The sequence below is a fragment of the Aspergillus luchuensis genome, chromosome 5, assembly GCF_016861625.1.
Source record: "Aspergillus luchuensis IFO 4308 DNA, chromosome 5, nearly complete sequence".
Lineage (NCBI taxonomy): Eukaryota > Fungi > Ascomycota > Eurotiomycetes > Eurotiales > Aspergillaceae > Aspergillus > Aspergillus luchuensis.
This window is the reverse complement of record NC_054853.1, coordinates 1,366,099-1,383,420: the sequence shown is the minus strand read 5'-3', so window position 1 is coordinate 1,383,420 and position 17,322 is coordinate 1,366,099. Positions and strand designations below refer to the sequence as shown.

The 17,322-nt window shown below is 48.5% G+C and overlaps 7 protein-coding genes across 7 annotated transcripts; 4 read left to right on the top strand and 3 right to left on the bottom strand.

Moving 5' to 3' along the window:
• Nucleotides 1-1,098: 1,098 nt before the first annotated feature.
• On the bottom strand, nt 1,099-2,170 carry AKAW2_50498S (uncharacterized protein; the record flags this gene model as incomplete). The annotated part of the gene is made up of 4 exons (XM_041690322.1): nt 1,099-1,323; nt 1,374-1,579; nt 1,638-1,769; nt 1,837-2,170. 4 exons carry the CDS (start codon nt 2,168-2,170, stop codon nt 1,099-1,101), a joined length of 897 nt encoding a protein of 298 aa, XP_041543919.1.
• A 2,938-nt stretch (nt 2,171-5,108) lies between these two features.
• On the top strand, nt 5,109-5,526 carry AKAW2_50497A (uncharacterized protein; the record flags this gene model as incomplete). The annotated part of the gene is made up of 2 exons (XM_041690321.1): nt 5,109-5,186; nt 5,245-5,526. 2 exons carry the CDS (start codon nt 5,109-5,111, stop codon nt 5,524-5,526), a joined length of 360 nt encoding a protein of 119 aa, XP_041543918.1.
• A 338-nt stretch (nt 5,527-5,864) lies between these two features.
• On the bottom strand, nt 5,865-6,554 carry AKAW2_50496S (uncharacterized protein; the record flags this gene model as incomplete). The annotated part of the gene is made up of 1 exon (XM_041690320.1): nt 5,865-6,554. One exon carries the CDS (start codon nt 6,552-6,554, stop codon nt 5,865-5,867), a length of 690 nt encoding a protein of 229 aa, XP_041543917.1.
• A 1,513-nt stretch (nt 6,555-8,067) lies between these two features.
• Nucleotides 8,068-8,298, top strand: AKAW2_50495A (uncharacterized protein; the record flags this gene model as incomplete). Its single annotated transcript, XM_041690319.1, has 1 exon — nt 8,068-8,298. The coding sequence occupies one exon, from the start codon at nt 8,068-8,070 to the stop codon at nt 8,296-8,298; it is 231 nt and encodes a 76-aa protein (XP_041543916.1).
• Nucleotides 8,299-9,451: 1,153 nt separating this feature from the next.
• Nucleotides 9,452-9,835, bottom strand: AKAW2_50494S (uncharacterized protein; the record flags this gene model as incomplete). Its single annotated transcript, XM_041690318.1, has 1 exon — nt 9,452-9,835. The coding sequence occupies one exon, from the start codon at nt 9,833-9,835 to the stop codon at nt 9,452-9,454; it is 384 nt and encodes a 127-aa protein (XP_041543915.1).
• A 2,695-nt stretch (nt 9,836-12,530) lies between these two features.
• On the top strand, nt 12,531-12,893 carry AKAW2_50493A (uncharacterized protein; the record flags this gene model as incomplete). Its single annotated transcript, XM_041690317.1, has 1 exon — nt 12,531-12,893. The coding sequence occupies one exon, from the start codon at nt 12,531-12,533 to the stop codon at nt 12,891-12,893; it is 363 nt and encodes a 120-aa protein (XP_041543914.1).
• A 2,314-nt stretch (nt 12,894-15,207) lies between these two features.
• Nucleotides 15,208-16,345, top strand: AKAW2_50492A (uncharacterized protein; the record flags this gene model as incomplete). Its single annotated transcript, XM_041690316.1, has 4 exons — nt 15,208-15,723; nt 15,777-15,876; nt 15,930-16,135; nt 16,190-16,345. 4 exons carry the CDS (start codon nt 15,208-15,210, stop codon nt 16,343-16,345), a joined length of 978 nt encoding a protein of 325 aa, XP_041543913.1.
• Nucleotides 16,346-17,322: the final 977 nt, after the last annotated feature.

Genomic DNA, 17,322 nt, shown 5'->3' with positions numbered 1-17,322 from the left:
ACCAAAAGGGAAATGTTCGCCTTGTATTACAATACGTACGGTTTCAATACACCAAGATATGGTGACTACCTCAGGAAAAGCGCTGATATGCGCAAAGGCGTATCAGGAGTATGGGAATAGAAACCAACATTGACGACATGCCCCTTGCATTTCCCCGGTAGGAAAAGGAAGATCGTTAGATGACTCTCGATTTAAAGTCTAACATTCTGCATTTTCCGGCCGTCATGGCCTCCCTACATGACTCCTCGAGAGCATTCGCCCATGTTTCGGCTCTTTTATCGAAATTTCACTGGGAAATAATCATGGTAAGTGATTACCCTTATTCACATAACTTCACTGATGCCAATGGATAAGGCTCCCAACACTCTACTTCCGGAAGAGATCCTGGTATTCCCGGCTCAATCAACCGTCAAAGCGGTACATATTTATTTTCTGGAATTGAAGTACGGCTCGAATTCCGTGAACATATCCCACTTTGATCAGAATGAAACTCTCTATCGACGTGTAGAAGAGATCTCCAGCGAACTCACTCCAGACGCCCTACTAAAGTTGTCTCTTCTCACCTGGCATTTTGATGCAAGGGGCGAATTCTCCCAAGAGCTCCTTCGATTCATTACCAGACTGAATGAGTTTGAGAAAGTATGCCGGGTTATCTGGAGGCAGTATAGGGATTGTTCGGAGCATTATGTGTCATGCAAAGTCTTCACGGTTGAGATGCTAAGACTGATACGTTTTCTTGAAGGGTATGTTGCCAGAAGTTGGATCGAAACATGTGGTAGGAGTGGCTAGCTACACTCATTTTGCGAAAGGGAGTCTTGAACTGAGGCTGCATCTGGACAATATCATCCTTTGTAAATATAGAAAGGTATGTAGCAAAGTGGTGACGCTTTTCACGGGCATATCTCCATCCTATGTACGTCCGTGCCAAGACTATCCTGTATGCGACCGTGCATTGGTCTGAAGATAACTGTGATCAGATTGTCGCTCTGTGATGATTAATCAAAATGAAGCCCCTTCAACCAAGCCAGCCCGCACCCGCAATGACAACAATCCATGTGTAAATTCTCCCACATTAAGTACACCGCGACAATCTGTGTGCTAGACCTTCTGTCCAACTACTACCGTTGGGAAAACGCCAATCAGAAGGATCAGACCAGCGGATAAGGTTGTCTGATGGCTAACCCAGATTGACTCGCCTATGGCCACTTTCTGGTTGCCGATTAGGCCCGGCCCGTCTACTCTGAGCACCGTATAGACAGCCTCGGGGATGTTTTGAGGCGAGAAAACATCCTTGAATGTGCGTATGAGGGTGAATGTTCCGAACTATTGATGATGAGCGACGAACACTTACCAAACATATTTTAGAAACTTACCCCTTTGTATAGCAGGTCTCGGACTGGGATCAATGGCCTATTGACATCCACAGACGGAACAATAACGCCAAAATCATGATGGGGCTGATCCGAAAGAGGCAAAGTCCCATCTAACCAGTTATCCATTTGAGGTAGAAGTGCACAGATCTTAGCCTCCACTTCTACATCGTGAAGTATTTGCAGGTGTCGTACATGCTGCTTAGGCACTTTGTCGGTAATATTTAGCAAACTGGCAGTCGCTCTAAACAGTAGTCAGATCCTCACCAGGCACGGTACTCAATGCAGTACCTCCATGTGAATCATGATCATAGCCACGCGGCTGGCGATCATGGTAAAGCGGAACAGAAAAGTTGCAGCTGTGGGAATGCATAGAAGGTGTAGACGTATAGGACTGGGCTTGAAGCATGCTTGTTTTAGTAAAGGGAATTGTCCATGGACTGGGACATATATATAGACTGCATACCATAATCTGATATGTTTGGGCTTTCTGTTTCTTCGCCATAGTGTTCAATCACAAAAAAAACATCAAAACAATCTGGCGCTTTTGGTAGCTTTGCAGCTGGAATCAGAGCTCCCATACATCCCTGATAGCTTGAAAGGAACAGTGCGAAATTGCTTTTATTCGAATCAAGCCCTTTATGGATTGCATCTGCCTTCTGTCGGAAATGCTGGTATAAAACGTCGGAGCGGGAGAAACCTTGGAGGCACTTTGGACATAAATATTTTATTTTTGACTTCTGGAGAACCATACTTTGGGTATTGAAGCTCCTTTCGAGTCTAGACATTTTCCTGGGCATGTCGAAGCAGGAGAGGAGAGTTTGTGGGATGCGGTTAAAAGTCTACTGATGCGGGGCTGGAGTGTTTTTGAGACCCGACAACAATACGTGGTGTACCGTAAAATGATACCGAGTGGCTGACCCACACGCGGCAGCCCTGGACACTTTAATACGTCCTTGGACAAATCGGCGCTGTCGACAGCAGGGAGATTGACGTGGCGGAGGTCAAGTATACACTCGAGGCCTCTGATAAAGCCTTGAGTGAAGCTAGGCCTCTAACTCAAGCGTACCATGAAGGCAAAAATATTGTACATTATAAGCGTCGCTAGCTACGAAGCTGCCAGTGGACAGATCGCTATGCGGGAACTGCCCCACCGCTTGTGAGCGAGTCAACCTTCATGACCGGTCGGGATGAAGTTGAGAAAGTCCGAGTCTGAATTCGGGCCGCCAGTGAGACAGTACAATGAGCTCAGCTCAAACCGACCATCAGGACATCTCTCGCTTTTTCATCACTGCAAGGCTGAAATTATTACATATGAACGCTCCTTTCGATTGTGTGTTGCCTAATGCGGAAGCTGTACACGCAAGGACTTACATAAAGAAACTGGAAGCTAGTGAATTGCTCAGCGTATCATATACTATGACATGTATTGAGATCCGCCACTTGGACCCTTCCATTTCACTGTCGACTACCATCGCGGAGTACACAAACATACATTCACTTTTTCACATAGCCCTTCAACATCAACGTATTACCCTAATGTCACAAAGTAGCCTCATGCTTAGACCATGCAATATGGTGAGTTCGCCTGCGATTATCCTTCCTGCTGACATTTTGCTTCCGGTGTCGTAGCTCGCTTTGAAAGCTCTAGTGAAACTAGACACAGGTGGGTTCATAGTCATCGAGCGCATTAAAGTCAAATAATTCACTCAGCAAAGCGTCGGGATGCTCCTCTCCTGAAATAGGTGGATTAGTGGGTCAATCTGATACGGAAGAGAGACCACCAACCGTTTTCAGCATCTCTTCTATAATGCTCTACTATGAACCAGGTCTTAAAACATTCGTGACCACCGCGCAATTCAGAAGAAGGAATCGGAGCCCCGATAGCCCTTTCATAGCAGAAATGAAACGTTACGAAGTCGGTTTGTTTCATGGCAAGACCTGCATGCATTTGATCTGTTTTTCCCACTTGGCGGAAATGGGCGTATAATACGTCGGCACGGGAGAAGCCCCTAAGGCATAGTGGACAAATAACATTTATGGAGGTCATCTCAAGGATTTTTTTGAGTGTGTCCAAATGCCTTTGCAAGCTGGCCATGTTGTGCCTGGGAGGAGTGATTGCAAACTTCAAGATCTACGCACTCAGAGTGAGAGTCTCGAGGGGTTATATAGGAACAGACCTCGCCTGGGATCAGGGAATTGGCTCAAACGACCGGCCACTATTCTTCTTTTTTGAAAATCCATAGCTAAGGCTAAAGTACGACATGCCAGGGGTGAGACGCATTGCCCTGTTGCTGTGCACGACGGTTCATGCACTACCGGAATATCGTTGTACGTCAATACATGCATATAGCGTCCTGGACATCGCGCCTATTGGCTTCTTTAATACATGACTGATTTAATCAAACTGACTCGGTGATCCAGACGACGATCGGTTAATCCATGTAAGATTTTTCTTTGCATTTTCACGGGCTCTTTCCAGCTCTAGCTCGTCGAACCTCCCTTCCCTGATTGAGTTGGCGATATCATCCAAGCTCTGGATGTGCCAACCAGCACGAGCAACTGCAACTATTGCCGGTTGCCCAATTGCCTTGAAGTTGCTCCAGAGAAGACGGTCCCTAAACCTGCCACGAAGGCAAGTAACCACGAGGTCGTCGGGGCCTCTCTCCACGCCAATGAAGTCTATAGTCTAATCCTTTGTTAGATAAAAAGTATGCAATATACGTAAGTGCCTGACCGTATGGCTTTGAAACCTGGACCCAACCAGCCACCGTCTCATACCCTTCGGAACAATGCTAGTAAGGCAATACATGGTAATTCAAGGAGAGCAGGAACGGACAACGAAGTTTGAAACAGTGGATTTGTAGAATTACTAGACTTTGAGGTCAGTATCATGCCCATTGCAGATGCTAAGACCATGATTATATTTATAACTGTTACTTGGGAAGCTCCCATCCCCCTCCCTGCTCCAACAATGACCGTATTTCGATATCATTCCTCTTCATGGGTCTATGTCATAGAACGCGACTGAAGACACCATATTTAGTTTACCCCGCTCTGTGATGCATATTATCATTTGCACGGTACTATCTCGTCTTGAGGTCCTGTGTTAGCACGTACTGGATCATGAAGTCTAAGAGGTTCATTATAACTTAGGTGAAACTTAAAAGTTTCCTAAGTAAGGTTAGATTATTTTGTAATGTACATTCGGAACGAAGCAGCACATCGCCCGAGCATCTCTGACTCATCTTCTAGATTACGTAATTAATTAGCGTCGTCGGTCAGCCTGCTCATATTGCTGCCCAAAGAGTTTCTGGTCTAGTAAGGGAACAAGGTACCTGATGACATATTTCATATTCTGAAGAATGTGCTCATCGGTAGATCCAGGTTAACTAACTGATAGTACACATCAAGCCACATCACATGACAGCTGAATGATGCCCCGCTCTTCTCCCGGAACCCCACGTTGAAGCATCATAATTTATCATCAGGCTTCAGGCTGGCAGAAGCCAGTGGCGGTGAACGACAGACAGGTATAAACCATTGTGAAAAAGAGATTACATGGTACGCTCCCAGATAGTCTACAATGCTGTTGTCAACGATCCAGTTTTCACGTTTTGGCTACGGCGAATGGTTGAATCCCAATTCAGCGGACTCACCCCTAACACCAGTCGAAAAGACTCTCCTGACCATTGAACTGACGGATCCTATGTCACAGTGAACATAGTTTCACGAGCTATGCAAGCAAATTTTGTGCCAATATCGCAAGACGTCGCAAATGATGAAGCCAGGTTGATAGCGGAAGCTGTGAAAAATGTCAGTAAACACAACGACACAGATGACTTGAGAAGCGGAGTCTGATGAAATCTTTTAGTTCGGAGGTGATTTCGAGTCGAAGGTGGATATTGAAGAAAGCTGGACTACCTACACGGTCAAACTTTTCGAGAGTTCATCCATACAGCGGTTGATCGTATTTCGGCCTCCTTCGTCGTCCAGGTTCTTCAACTGTATAAGGGTTAGGAACCCACAAGGCGCTGTTGAATGGGAGGTACTTCGGAAAAGCGACACATACATGGGACTAGTACCTACCGACTGTCAGTTTGAAGCGATGCTGGTCGAACTGAAGTTGTTTACGAGGAAAAAGGATTTGAGTTAAATATCACTGGCAAAGAGAATTGGTGGCCGAATCGGATAGCATCGTCACGCGGTATAGAGATAACAACAGTCGCAACACGGTCTTCAATGGGAATCGTAAGGATAATGCTATGACGGTTTGCGGACAACGAATGGAGTTCTAGAAGTCTGTCCATTTTGGAACCTGGAACAAGGAATGCCATTTCAATGACTTCTTGTGCCGCTTCTGCTTCGGTATGAGAATAAATTTAGAAGAAGATCCTCGAGCTACTAACCGTTCACACCAGTAACGTGAGATTTTTGCTCTGCACGCGGGGTTATGTGGTCGCTTCCTACTTCATTATATAGATCTACCGTCTTTTAGTCTTCTTTACTCAGAACCTTGGTGGCGTACACACTAGCCAAGAACGCTTCAAATTCGGTTGAATTCTGGAGTGGCTGCTCAGCTGCCAGCGCTGTTAAGATCTCGTATAAACTGGCAGGGTATCGCAGTTCTTTTTCATCTTTTTCAGGAGTCAGAAACTCGATAACGTAATCGAATAGGCTTTTAGACATGATGTTCGAATCCCAAGCACTGGGAGGAAAGGCTGCTGCCCAGATAATTGCTGCACTCGGAGGAAGCCTGCGAATTATTTCACAACGTTCACGAGTTAACTTCTTCCTTTTTCGGACGGGCGGCGAGTCAAGTTTTGACTCTTCTGGAGGATTGAAGAATAACTGCATGTTCCGTATAAAGATGACGCGATTTTTCAACTCATTTGTCCTCATCATGTCTGATTTAACGTTTTTTGCCTGAGACAAAAGTTTTTGTCCTTCTGCGACAATTGCATCCTTCCGCCGTCTTCCCAGTGACTTGACCTCCTCCGTAACAGTCGCTACAGTCTTGTTAAGGTCCAAGCTTGCAGCCTCCAAGGACTTGTACTCTTCGTGACCAAGTTGCACCCTCCCATACTTTAGAGCTCTAACAATAGTGGCTGCTTGACTGCTGAGTTCCCGCAAGTGAGTCATGATCACGGTCGGATCGCATGATGCCGAGGTCTTGGCGTCCATATTGCGCGCTATGCTGGGAGAAATGTAAATTCTAGGTCCGTAAGAGTTTTTGTTATTATTGTGTCCAAGCGAGCAGATTATAAGAATACAGAGTACCTAAATAGAGTCCGAAGTTATGTACTTTCGTCAATTCACCTAACTCTGAACCCCGCCTGCCTGGGTGACGTGTTGCTAATATCCGGACCGAAACATCCAAGAAGAAGCCTTACCACATCTGGAAGGAGACCACACTAATCCACATTCTCTTCCCTTTAAGGCCAGTTTGCTAGGCGTCCGGACTTAGGTGAGATTTCAAAACAACATGATAATGTATAAACGGACCCAACACCTAAGCAAAGCCACGTCAGCCCAAAGGGTTTTTAGTACTTACATGTTATGTGTACTTTATTAGAAGGGAGATGATCGGCAAGCCCGTTCTAGCCTCCGCTTCTCTTAGACCAGTAGATATGGATGTCTATCACAGGGTGTCCTGCAGCTACCCAATGAAAGCCTAATATAGCATGCCAGAGAGTGTAAGACCTAATGAGGTTTAGCGAGAAGTCATTTACTAACATGGTTTAGTGCCCATTAGCGCTTTCCTGGAGCCCTCATGTTTAGTGGGATCCACAATATTACTATCCAATAGCCAGGTGTATAAGAGATACTGGGGAAAGCTGTTGCCTACAGCCTTGTCGCGGCTTCCGTGCCCATCTCTGGCTTGTGCGGAGAAATGTAGCGGTCCGAAGTACAAGGCCACACCAGTCGAATCTTAGTCAAATATTCGTCAAAAACTTGTCGAAATATTACCAAAATTCGGTCCATAGATGTACTCTTCTTCGTGCTACTGTTCGGGAACCGGTATTCCAAGTGCTGGTGATAAGGTGTGCTAGTAGGACGACACATTTACAGCGCGCGTTAAGCTACATGAATACGACTTCTTCGACCTATCATCAATCGCAGTCCCAAAGAGCTAGTCTTCCTAAGGCAAGAGCTTATAGCACACAGGCCACATACAAGATGGCTCGTCAACAATCTCCCGCATATTGCTGTGATTGAACTTGCATGACCAAAACGCCCTCATACTGGCAATCACGTTGCATTGACAAAAGTCTATCATAGCTTGCTCTCACGGCTAAATTTCTGCTCACATAGGCTTTTGTCACAACACTGTCACGTCAAATGAGTGTCTAGCTGGCTTCATAGGGACATGATTTGTGATGACAAGGTCATAGCCCCCAATTGGATTCCAAGGGTTAGAGTACAACAAAAGTACGGCATTCCGCATACCAGTCATTTCGAGACGATTGTTTCAGATTCATTGTTAATTTTATGGTTCTTTTACCGTCTATTGTACACTATGGGAGTTTTTCTAATATAGATAGGGGTTATCACAGCTAAATCAAGTTCTCATTCTGAGTTCCTCACATAACGAGATCAGTCCCCTTATCGTATCCACCGACGATCGTCGTGCGCGCTCAGTAAGTTACTCGATATGACATGATCTTCTGTACACTTACCTAATCTCAGTCCAGATATGGCGAAATTCTCAGCTAAGGTGGTCAAAGAATTCGCGCAGGGTATCCCATGGAGCAAAGTCATCAAAAAAGCCGCAAATGTCGATCGAGGACAACGCGTCTTCCCCAGCCGGACTCCCAAAAACGACACGAAATCCAATTTGCGATTCGACAAAGGCTCGGTGGTTGATGGGAAGCATGAATTGATCCTCCAAGCCAACAAGAATGCTGAAAGGACGACCTGCAACTGACTGTTTTCTTCTCAAGGCGCGAGCTCTCGGCATGCTTCGCAACGTACGATTCCCAGAGGCGCCAGTAGAGAGCCACCAGTCGTGCCGCTTGCTCTGTCAGGACTGGGGTTTGGTTATCCAGTTGTTGCAAGCCGCGAATCAGGGGCCGGAACGCCTCGGCGGTCGAGCTGATGGAAGCAAACTATTGATCTTGTGCCAGCGGTCCTCTGGGGAGTGGCGGTGTCATAGACTGGGAATTGTCAGCTCCCACCAGAAGCTCAAACATATGCCTCGTGCGAGGATGACCGTACCTGTGACGGCTGCTGGCCGGGCTCAACAGGCTTGGATATGCTGTCGTTGTCACAGTGTCCGCGGTCTGGTCTCGCCCAGTCCTCGCGCTTGCGCTTGACGGGCCGACCTTGTTCGTTGCAATGGCACAATGTCGTTTGGTGATGGTTTTTTGCTGTAATGGAACAGTGGTCGTAATTACAGTCCTTCTGGTCTCAGAAATCGATGTGGAGGCTCCTTCTATACAGTGAATATGATGGTGCACACTATGTAACTCAAACCCGTCTCACCTTCAAATAAATACATCTGGGGAGCTTGCTTTTGCCTGACCTTGGTCTCCGAATGCGATTCACCCACTATCCACTCAAAGCCCTCTATCGGGTTTCCCACCGTGAACGACGTTTCCGATTCCCGGTGCTCTGATCGATGATCATTTTGCCCATACCCTACAGCGCAGCTGCGGTCAAGTCAGGCGCGGGCAGTTGGCTCCACGACTGGCGGGCACAACGACCACAAGAAACTTCCAAATTAACCTGGCCGTCGATGTCTGGCGGAGGATGCTAAGCTAAGGATATAGGGTTTGCGCGGTTCCCGCAAGATCTGTATGCTAACCAGGCCATGCGTTTTTGAGGCCCCCCGGCTTGGTTAAAAGTTCGTTTGGCACAAGCTTATTCTTGACTCCGGAGGCCTACAGCAGGCTGATCAATAGAAATCCCACGCGCTAAACGTAGCACGTATTGTCGACTGTTAGTCACAGGTTCCGCACAATATAAAGGCTGTGGACAGGGAGGAGTACGGAACTTCTCATTGTGCACGATCCTGTGGAGCACAGGGAGCCTTCTCGTCGAATCAAAGGATCTACACACTAGACGGTGGATGTTGGGTACTATGAAGTGTCGCAACTGCTTCGGTCGGACACGATACCTGGGACTGCGACTACACGCCGCCGTGACCGAAAGTGGTCCACATAGCTCAGCGCAGCAGAGGCCGGCGCCAGAACTCCAGCCGACCCCGCCTCCAGACCAAGCTGAGAATGATCGCAGTCGTAGGTCACTCGCTCCATCGCCCGAAATCCCACCTCGTCAGGCATCCAGCCAGGGCCAGGGTCATGATATACAAGCAGAGAGAATCCAATCCGTCCCGTGTGTTGTGTCGTGCAGGTAATGACCACAACTCGCACTGCAAATTGGTTTGCCATCCTTCCAGCGCTACGTGGATGATCGCCGCTAAATCCACCAGGGAACTGGCCTAATCGCACTGTTCTCTGCATTGAGTCTCAATTGCACACAAGGATACGGAAACTGAATAAGATGAATCTTTTTTCTCGATACATGATGCTCTGACAGGTCAGTGCGACCACTTACGATATTTCGTTTGGCATATGTCCAGCCTCCATATTCTGTCCTTAGGCTGGGGCTCGGCACCTTCGTTGGCGGACCAACTATAACTGCACCACTTTATATCGTACGAGCTCAAGAGAATTGGATTCTTCGTTTTCTTACTAGTCCTTAAGTATCCGGCAATGAAGGGGGAAAACGCCTGTGTACATCTACCATCACTACTATCGCGGTCTCAACTGGTAGGTTCAGGTGCAGTAAAAGCACAGACAATCGTAGCTGAAAGAAGCATGACTACTCATAATTGTATGTGATGAAACTCAGAGTGCAGAGTCAGGCAATTCCATTGCTGCGAGTACAACCGCCTGGCCCTCTAGATGGGAGTATCCACCAAGACAATCACAGCGACAACTTTCTCTGTTCTCCAACGGACAGGTTCTGAATGACTGAGTTATTCCATCTTGAGTACACGGTACCAGCCTGTATGTTGCCACCGCTCTGTTTACCATGACTGCTGGTTCTGGTCAACCATTGCATGGAGACGTTCCGCGGTTTCCCACCCTAAGACGGAACATTGACCCTTTTGTTTTGTCCTTATCCATCCGTAGAGTAATCCGGAAGATCATGTTCATTCTTTACCCCTATGCCAAGCGCAGTGTTGCCAGGACCACAAATAGCGCAATCATACAAGAGCTGTGTCAACGCCTCGGAACTGGGAAGATGCGAGAATCAAACAAGAAAAACCCACTACGGGGCTTATACCCCTGAATAGCGAGCAAGAAAACCTCAGCGGTAGAGCTGGAACTAAGAAAGCTCCAACAAACCTTATTTGAGCGTGCCTGTCACCGTTGCTGAGGAATTTCTACTCATTAGACCCGGGTCAGTGAGCCAGGGAAATCACCCACCCGACACAATGCCATCTCATTCGTCCACAGCAAAGGGCGGAGATGAATTTGCATTCTCGTTGAGGGTCGCTCTCTTCTTTAGTCTGAGGGCAAAGCGAGGGCCCAATCAAAAGGCCTGATGCAGAGTAACGAAATTCAAGGTTAAGTGGTGCTGGGTGATCTGAATCTGTTTCATTGAGTTTCAATTCTTTGTTTCAAACAGTCTAGAAGATCAGAAGCTCCCCAAGGGTTTTTGAAACATTTGACATTTTTGCACACGATACGAAATATGACGTCATGGGCAACAAATAGCGGTTGGGTACAGGCAGAGGTGCTGTAGAAACTGGAATGTCTGACGAAAGAAGGAACAGAGAATCATATTACTCTGTTGGACCACGGTTGCCCGATAGTTTCCAAGTGGCAAAGCCCACTTGCGCAGACATGCAACCCGTTTTCCAAGTATTTCTGTGTACTTGAAACGCCTACTGACCAGCGGCGCTGTCCCACCAGTCGCGCACATCTTCACCCTGCCATGTCCACGCCGATCATTTCATTTTCCCAGTCGGCCCCACCTTTCATTGAGGCCCTGATGTCTTGGGGCCGAAACCCTGAGAGGGCATGGTCATTTCTGGACGTAGGGTCGGGCTTTGCTCTTCGTATATGGTCACCATATGCCCCTGAGCATTTAGTAAGAGGGAGCAAGCGCACAGATGGCCAGATACCCCACCCGGCACTTAACGACTCTCGAAGTTCTTCTGCACCACATGATGGTCCTTAATCTGGCGAGGCTGGATGCTAATGCTGCACGGTTGGTCTTGCCGGGCGACCGGAGCGCTTGGAGATATAAGGCCGGCGTCTCCCAGTCCTGTTCACTCCAGGACCAGGCTTCTTGTCCTCACTCACTGGAATGCGCCAGCGCAACAGTGTGCACCTTCACAGGAATGGCGGGCCTGTGTTGTACGATCTCCTCGGAGATATCCCCTGACAGGAGTGGTGGGCCTGTTTAGTATCATTCTCCTCTGGAGATAGCCCCTGGCAGGAGTGGTGGGCCTGTTGAGTATCATTCTCCTCTGGAGATAGCCCCTGACAGGAGTGGTGGGCCTGTTGAGTATCATTCTCCTCTGGAGATAGCCCCTGACAGGAGTGGTGGGCCTGTTGAGTATCATTCTCCTCCGGAGATATCCCCTGACAGGAGTGGTGGGCCTGTTTAGTATTATTCTCTCCGGAGATAGCCCCTGACAGGAGTGGTGGGCCTGTTTAGTATCAATCTCTCCGGAGATATCCCCTCACAGGAGTGGCGGGCCTGTTGAGTGTCATTCTCTCCGGAGATATCCCCTTCATGGCCATCGGCCCCATGTTGCATCACCTGTGCCCTGGACCGTTCCCAGATGAACAGGTTCGTTTTTTTCTTAGGACCTCGTTCTGAGGCACCCCAGCTATGAGCAGTCACCTCTACGCGGTGCTGGGGACTAGTACTTGCCAGAGTATATCCACTCATGACGCAAGGAAGCCAAGATCTGCTCGCGCCATGCCGTCGGTTCTTACCAGCATCGGTGCCATATCGTGCATCACAGGCAGAATGGAGGCCCGTATGGAACGGAGGTCCGTATCCGTCAATGCCCGCTGCTAGTCATGTACAGTAGTTAGCTTCATTTTGGTGGTACAATGTATACAGTATTCACTCGAAATAGATCCCATCTGTAGTATATCCTCGTCCTACACAATACAGTAACGCAAAGGATCAATGACGTCGCGAGAGCTGGGTAACTTCCCCGGTTCGCTTCGGTCAAGCAACCGTGAGTCGGCGTATGTCTGCTTCAAACCGATTGCTTGTTGCATACTGTACTCAACGTTCACGTTCGGACGCCTTCAGATTATGGTGCGCTCGACAGATACCGACCTTGGTGACTGGTCACACATGACAGGCCCTCGGACATTGCCCGTCTGGTCACGCGCGGGGCGGAGATCTCGCAACAATGAGGCAGCCCAGCGACACCTGGGCAAAACCAAAACCCAGGAATCTGGGAATCCGGGAGCCGATTGGTGGGAAACGGGCAAACCATCCGACAAGACTACTGTACCGTTCTGGCTCTCGTCATATGCTTGAGGATATTGAACAGGTAGGGTTGTGTTGTGCTCGGCTGACACAGAATTCCCCGCTGGTGCTCGGAGGTCATTTGTGACACAAAATGCCCGATCAGTTCGACGGGTTCACCGCCCATCAAAGATTTGAACCCCCAACCCTGCTTTGCCTTGGGCACAGCATGACCCAGCTCCACGCTGAAGTGGGATTGACCAGGCTGGACGTGACCCTGCGTCTCTCAGAATGTGATGACCGCCTTTTGAGGTGCCTGATCGCGGTCGATGGGAGACCCAGTGGGGGAGCTGGATGACCTGCAGACCAGGGCTAGGGCAAATGAAGCGGGTCACACAGGGGAAAAGAAAAAATAAAAGATAGAACAGAAAAAAGTGAGGAATATGAGGTAAAGGTAAGGAATGGGGAAGATATGGTCGAAAGATGGCGAGAGATGGAAAAAGATGATAAAGGAATCACCGGGTAGACACGGTCAAATATTTGCGATACCGTCTCCGGGAACGGGATGCGCAATCTGTGCGGGCATTAGTCTGTTCAGATGCCCAGGCGGGCGCGTCACTTCACCGCCTTCTGGTCGGTCCCTCTAATTGATTGTTGTTGTCCTGGGCCATCAACATTTGCTGATGCTCGGGTAGGCCCGGGACTAGTCCTTATGAGGAAGCTGTCCAGGGGTCTCCACTTGAAGCCCGCCTGGGGTCTCCGAATGCGCACCGAAGGAATTTTTTTGCCCTCGGGTTTCGACCTATGGGCGTAGGACGTAAGGCAACGAGATCAACACATGAGTGTACTGGCATTTGAATATACTAATACCCTGAGTCACTACAAAAATGAGCCTCGTCGCTCGCGATTGATAATCATGTGGATCAATGGTCTATGCTTTTCGTATATGAATGGTCAATGATATATATAATGTAACAATCACTAGCTACTCCAGCGTGTCCGGCACAACCGGCATTGGGTAACTCCACGAGACACATACAAAATCAACAGGCGCGCCAAGATTGAATATATTGCCCACTCTAAGGGATCGCTCATCAAAACCAGGTCAGCAGGTTGATAATTTGCTCAGCCTCCGATGCCTCCAATTTCAAAGGATTCAACGTCGAGCATGCTTGCTGGGCATTAATTTTTCCGGGCGGATATGACCAATGAGAATTCGTCCGGCCAGCGGCATTCCACCCCAACAACAAAACCTATTTCCAATTCAACCCTACCAAAAATGAGGTTTTCGGGATGTCGACGAAATTGACCAGAGTGCAAAAACGGTGGACATACTGATCGCATCTCACGCAACAGATCCTGGTCTCCTTTCAGGTTGATAGACGGTGTAGGTTGCGCATCTGCTAAGGAACAAATTGGGCAACATAGATGAGCTTTTTTCTCGATTGTTCTTTGCGCCACTCCATCAAGGACAGCAGCTGGTGAAAGTATACAAAATTCTGCTCCCCAGATTCAGTCATGCTTCATGCCATGCTTCATGCCATGGTCATGACTGTATGGGCATTCTCTACCGCCATGGTAAACATACGAATGACCAAGGCGTTGAAAGAATACCGGGTCTTTGAATTGACAGACCATAGATATGGGAATCTACCAAAGGGATTCGGAGGCATGGGACGGTCGGATGGTATGGCAATGCAAGATGATGATGTATTTCTAGATGGAGTGGGCTAACCAATGCCAGGAACTCCGATCTAGCACATCAAGTTGTGAACCTACCGAACTTGCAGTGAGGCGTGAGTTAGGGGTCTCTTGACTAGACGTCCATCAAAATATCATTTAGATGGATCGAACGAAAGACGGGGCCGACGTCTTCCGCAGACCACACCATGCGTACCATCCTCATCGGCCAAACTAGCCGACCCGTAAGCCCCCAAGCCCAATATAAGACCCAAGATTGAACACCACAAGTTGTTGGTTAATCATGTGAACTAGCAAGCATTTGACCCCGGACAAATCCAACAAATCCAGACTGGGCTTCTCAAGGGTTGGCATGTTCCGTCTCTAAAATGCGGTACACTTTCCCCGAGGTAGCGATCAGCTTCCGGCCATCCTTCACGATTCCCCCCGAACGACTGTCAAAAGTTCTTCCTTCACGTGGCCTTGTTGTGTTAGCCTTTGTGGTCATTGGAGCATATCGTACTTTTAACAAAAGGAATGCCCGTGGCGGCTGTAGGTAGACCATATAATCGCACTCTTTTCCTTACATTGTCTACCATACAGAATTCAGTGAGCATACTCCTCAGCGACGTGGGAGGTCATCGAAAAAAAGTATCTGAACACAAGAACAGGCGCTTGTATCTTCGACTTTCAATTTGCGCCAGCCATGCCAGCCGCGAAAAGAGACGTTCGTGGCACCGTCTGGTTTGGGGGTGTGCGGCCGCCTGTGGTCTCTACGCAACATGAACCTCCGAGTAATGCCTCGCATCGTGTCCCAAGCGACCAGACGTCCAGTCGTACCACTTCTAGGCTGAACTGTCCACCGCCACAGCAGTTGACTCCCAATCCGGCTCCCCGTGAAATCCTAGCACGAAGCCCTTGGGAAATATATGAACCTTGCGCAGGCATCGACTATGGGCGAATAATGGTGCTGGCTAGGCATCGAAAGAATAAGGCCAACTTAGTCCACATCCAGATGCAGGCTGTGGAGCGATCGGCCATAGAAATGTGTGTCCAGATGATCGATCGGCTGGCTCATCGCAGCATCCCGCGCCTGCTAGATGTTTTCCAGTATGCAGATCGATTTCTTCTTGTGTGGGAGCCCTTCGAGTGCACTCTCCACGAGGCTTTAGCGCTGAGCTGCCGCATCACCGAAAATGAAGTGGCCCAGATCTTGTGGCCCGTAGGTGCCGTTCCCTTCCTACTAGATACACGATGTTCATACACAGTTCACAGGTGTTAAAGTGCCTTCAGTTCTTACGCGGCCAGTCAAGGGAGCTAGCCAGCCTCACTCCTCGAGATATCTTGTTCACCGAAGAGGGTGAAATAAAGATCGGTACGTTTGTCCCAACTGCAGACTGTACAACACTGACATCAAGTGAGGTATAGCGGGTATTGAGAACAGTCGCCAAATCGACCAAGTCGACCCTTCCCGTATCGACGCAATGGCTTCTACTTTCAATGCTCTCCGGTCGATTCTCGATAAGATCATGCAAAAAAATGGCTCCAAATTCACATGGAGCCAGGAGATGCAACGCTTTAAATCGGCGCTGGCCAAGAGCAACTCTACGCGGTGTCTGGATAATCTATTGCAGGTAAGTTGGTTCATATTCCAGCTTCGTCGTACGTTGTGGCTGCTGACCAGAAAGCACGCCTTTTTTGGACAAGTGACCGAGGAGGGAAGCCTGAAGTTACTGGTAGAGTTGGTGAACGAAACCATTTTCCACGAAGTCAAAGTTCGGCGCGAGGGCACTCTTGCCAGGGCAAGGCCACTAGGGAAGCTTGCGACGCCGTCTACAACATAGGTGGATGTCAATGCGGTAGCATAAAATATGCAGTTGTTTTATGAAGGCTTTTGGACCAGGGTTGCAGATAGCTCGTGTAAAGATCTTCAAAGCGCGTGCCTCCCTAATATCTAGCCTAGCATGCCCATCTCCGCACCACTAGCCTAGGTACAATACATCTGACAAGTCGAACTTTGGCAATTGTTCCAACCAAGTGCTACGTAGTGTACTGTATCCCCGAAACAGAACGAATAAAAGGAAGAGGGCGCCATCGTCACTTTAAGGATTCATAACATGATCCGACTGTTGGGAAGGGTAGGTACCGAACCACGCGAAGGACGTTAATGATGCCATCTTCCAGCCTGCAGCCCCTACAACTCTTGGCTGCGAAAGCTACACCCAACGATATGCGCTAAAATACGATGCATGCCATCGACATCGTAGCAGTACGAGATCGTATCTGGCCTGTTTGTCTGCACCGTGGACGCATAGCTTCAGGTCGCTCTCGTCGGTCGCCTTTTCGAGGAATGGATCCTAAAACCTTAAAAAGAACAACCGCTCTGTCGACTCGCTACAAACTTTCCTTCATAAACTCATCCAGCCACTTTATGGGCAGTCTTTGGGCAGATTTTTCAGTAAATTTTGGGGCCTCGGAGCTCCATCTTCCTTGTCCTGCACCTATAGCCATCAATCTCGTCATAACCGTTGCCAGGGCGGTTAGATGCAGTGTATCGGCCTTTGTGTCAGACTTTTGGATCTGGTAGCTCTGTTCCACTCCGGCTAGTATGCAAAGTCAGTTGTCTATGCTCTTGATGACCACGTTGATAGGAGCTGATTTACCGAGGCGAACCTGCCCACTTTTGCTCAGCCAGATTGTGTCCGGCCCCCAGGGTGGCCAAGGCTCTTCCCTGGCCAGGCAAGAATTGTATTAGTTCTAGGTCTCCTCAGTATCCATAGTCTTAAAATCATACGATGGCCGCCAGTGACACTCACCGACC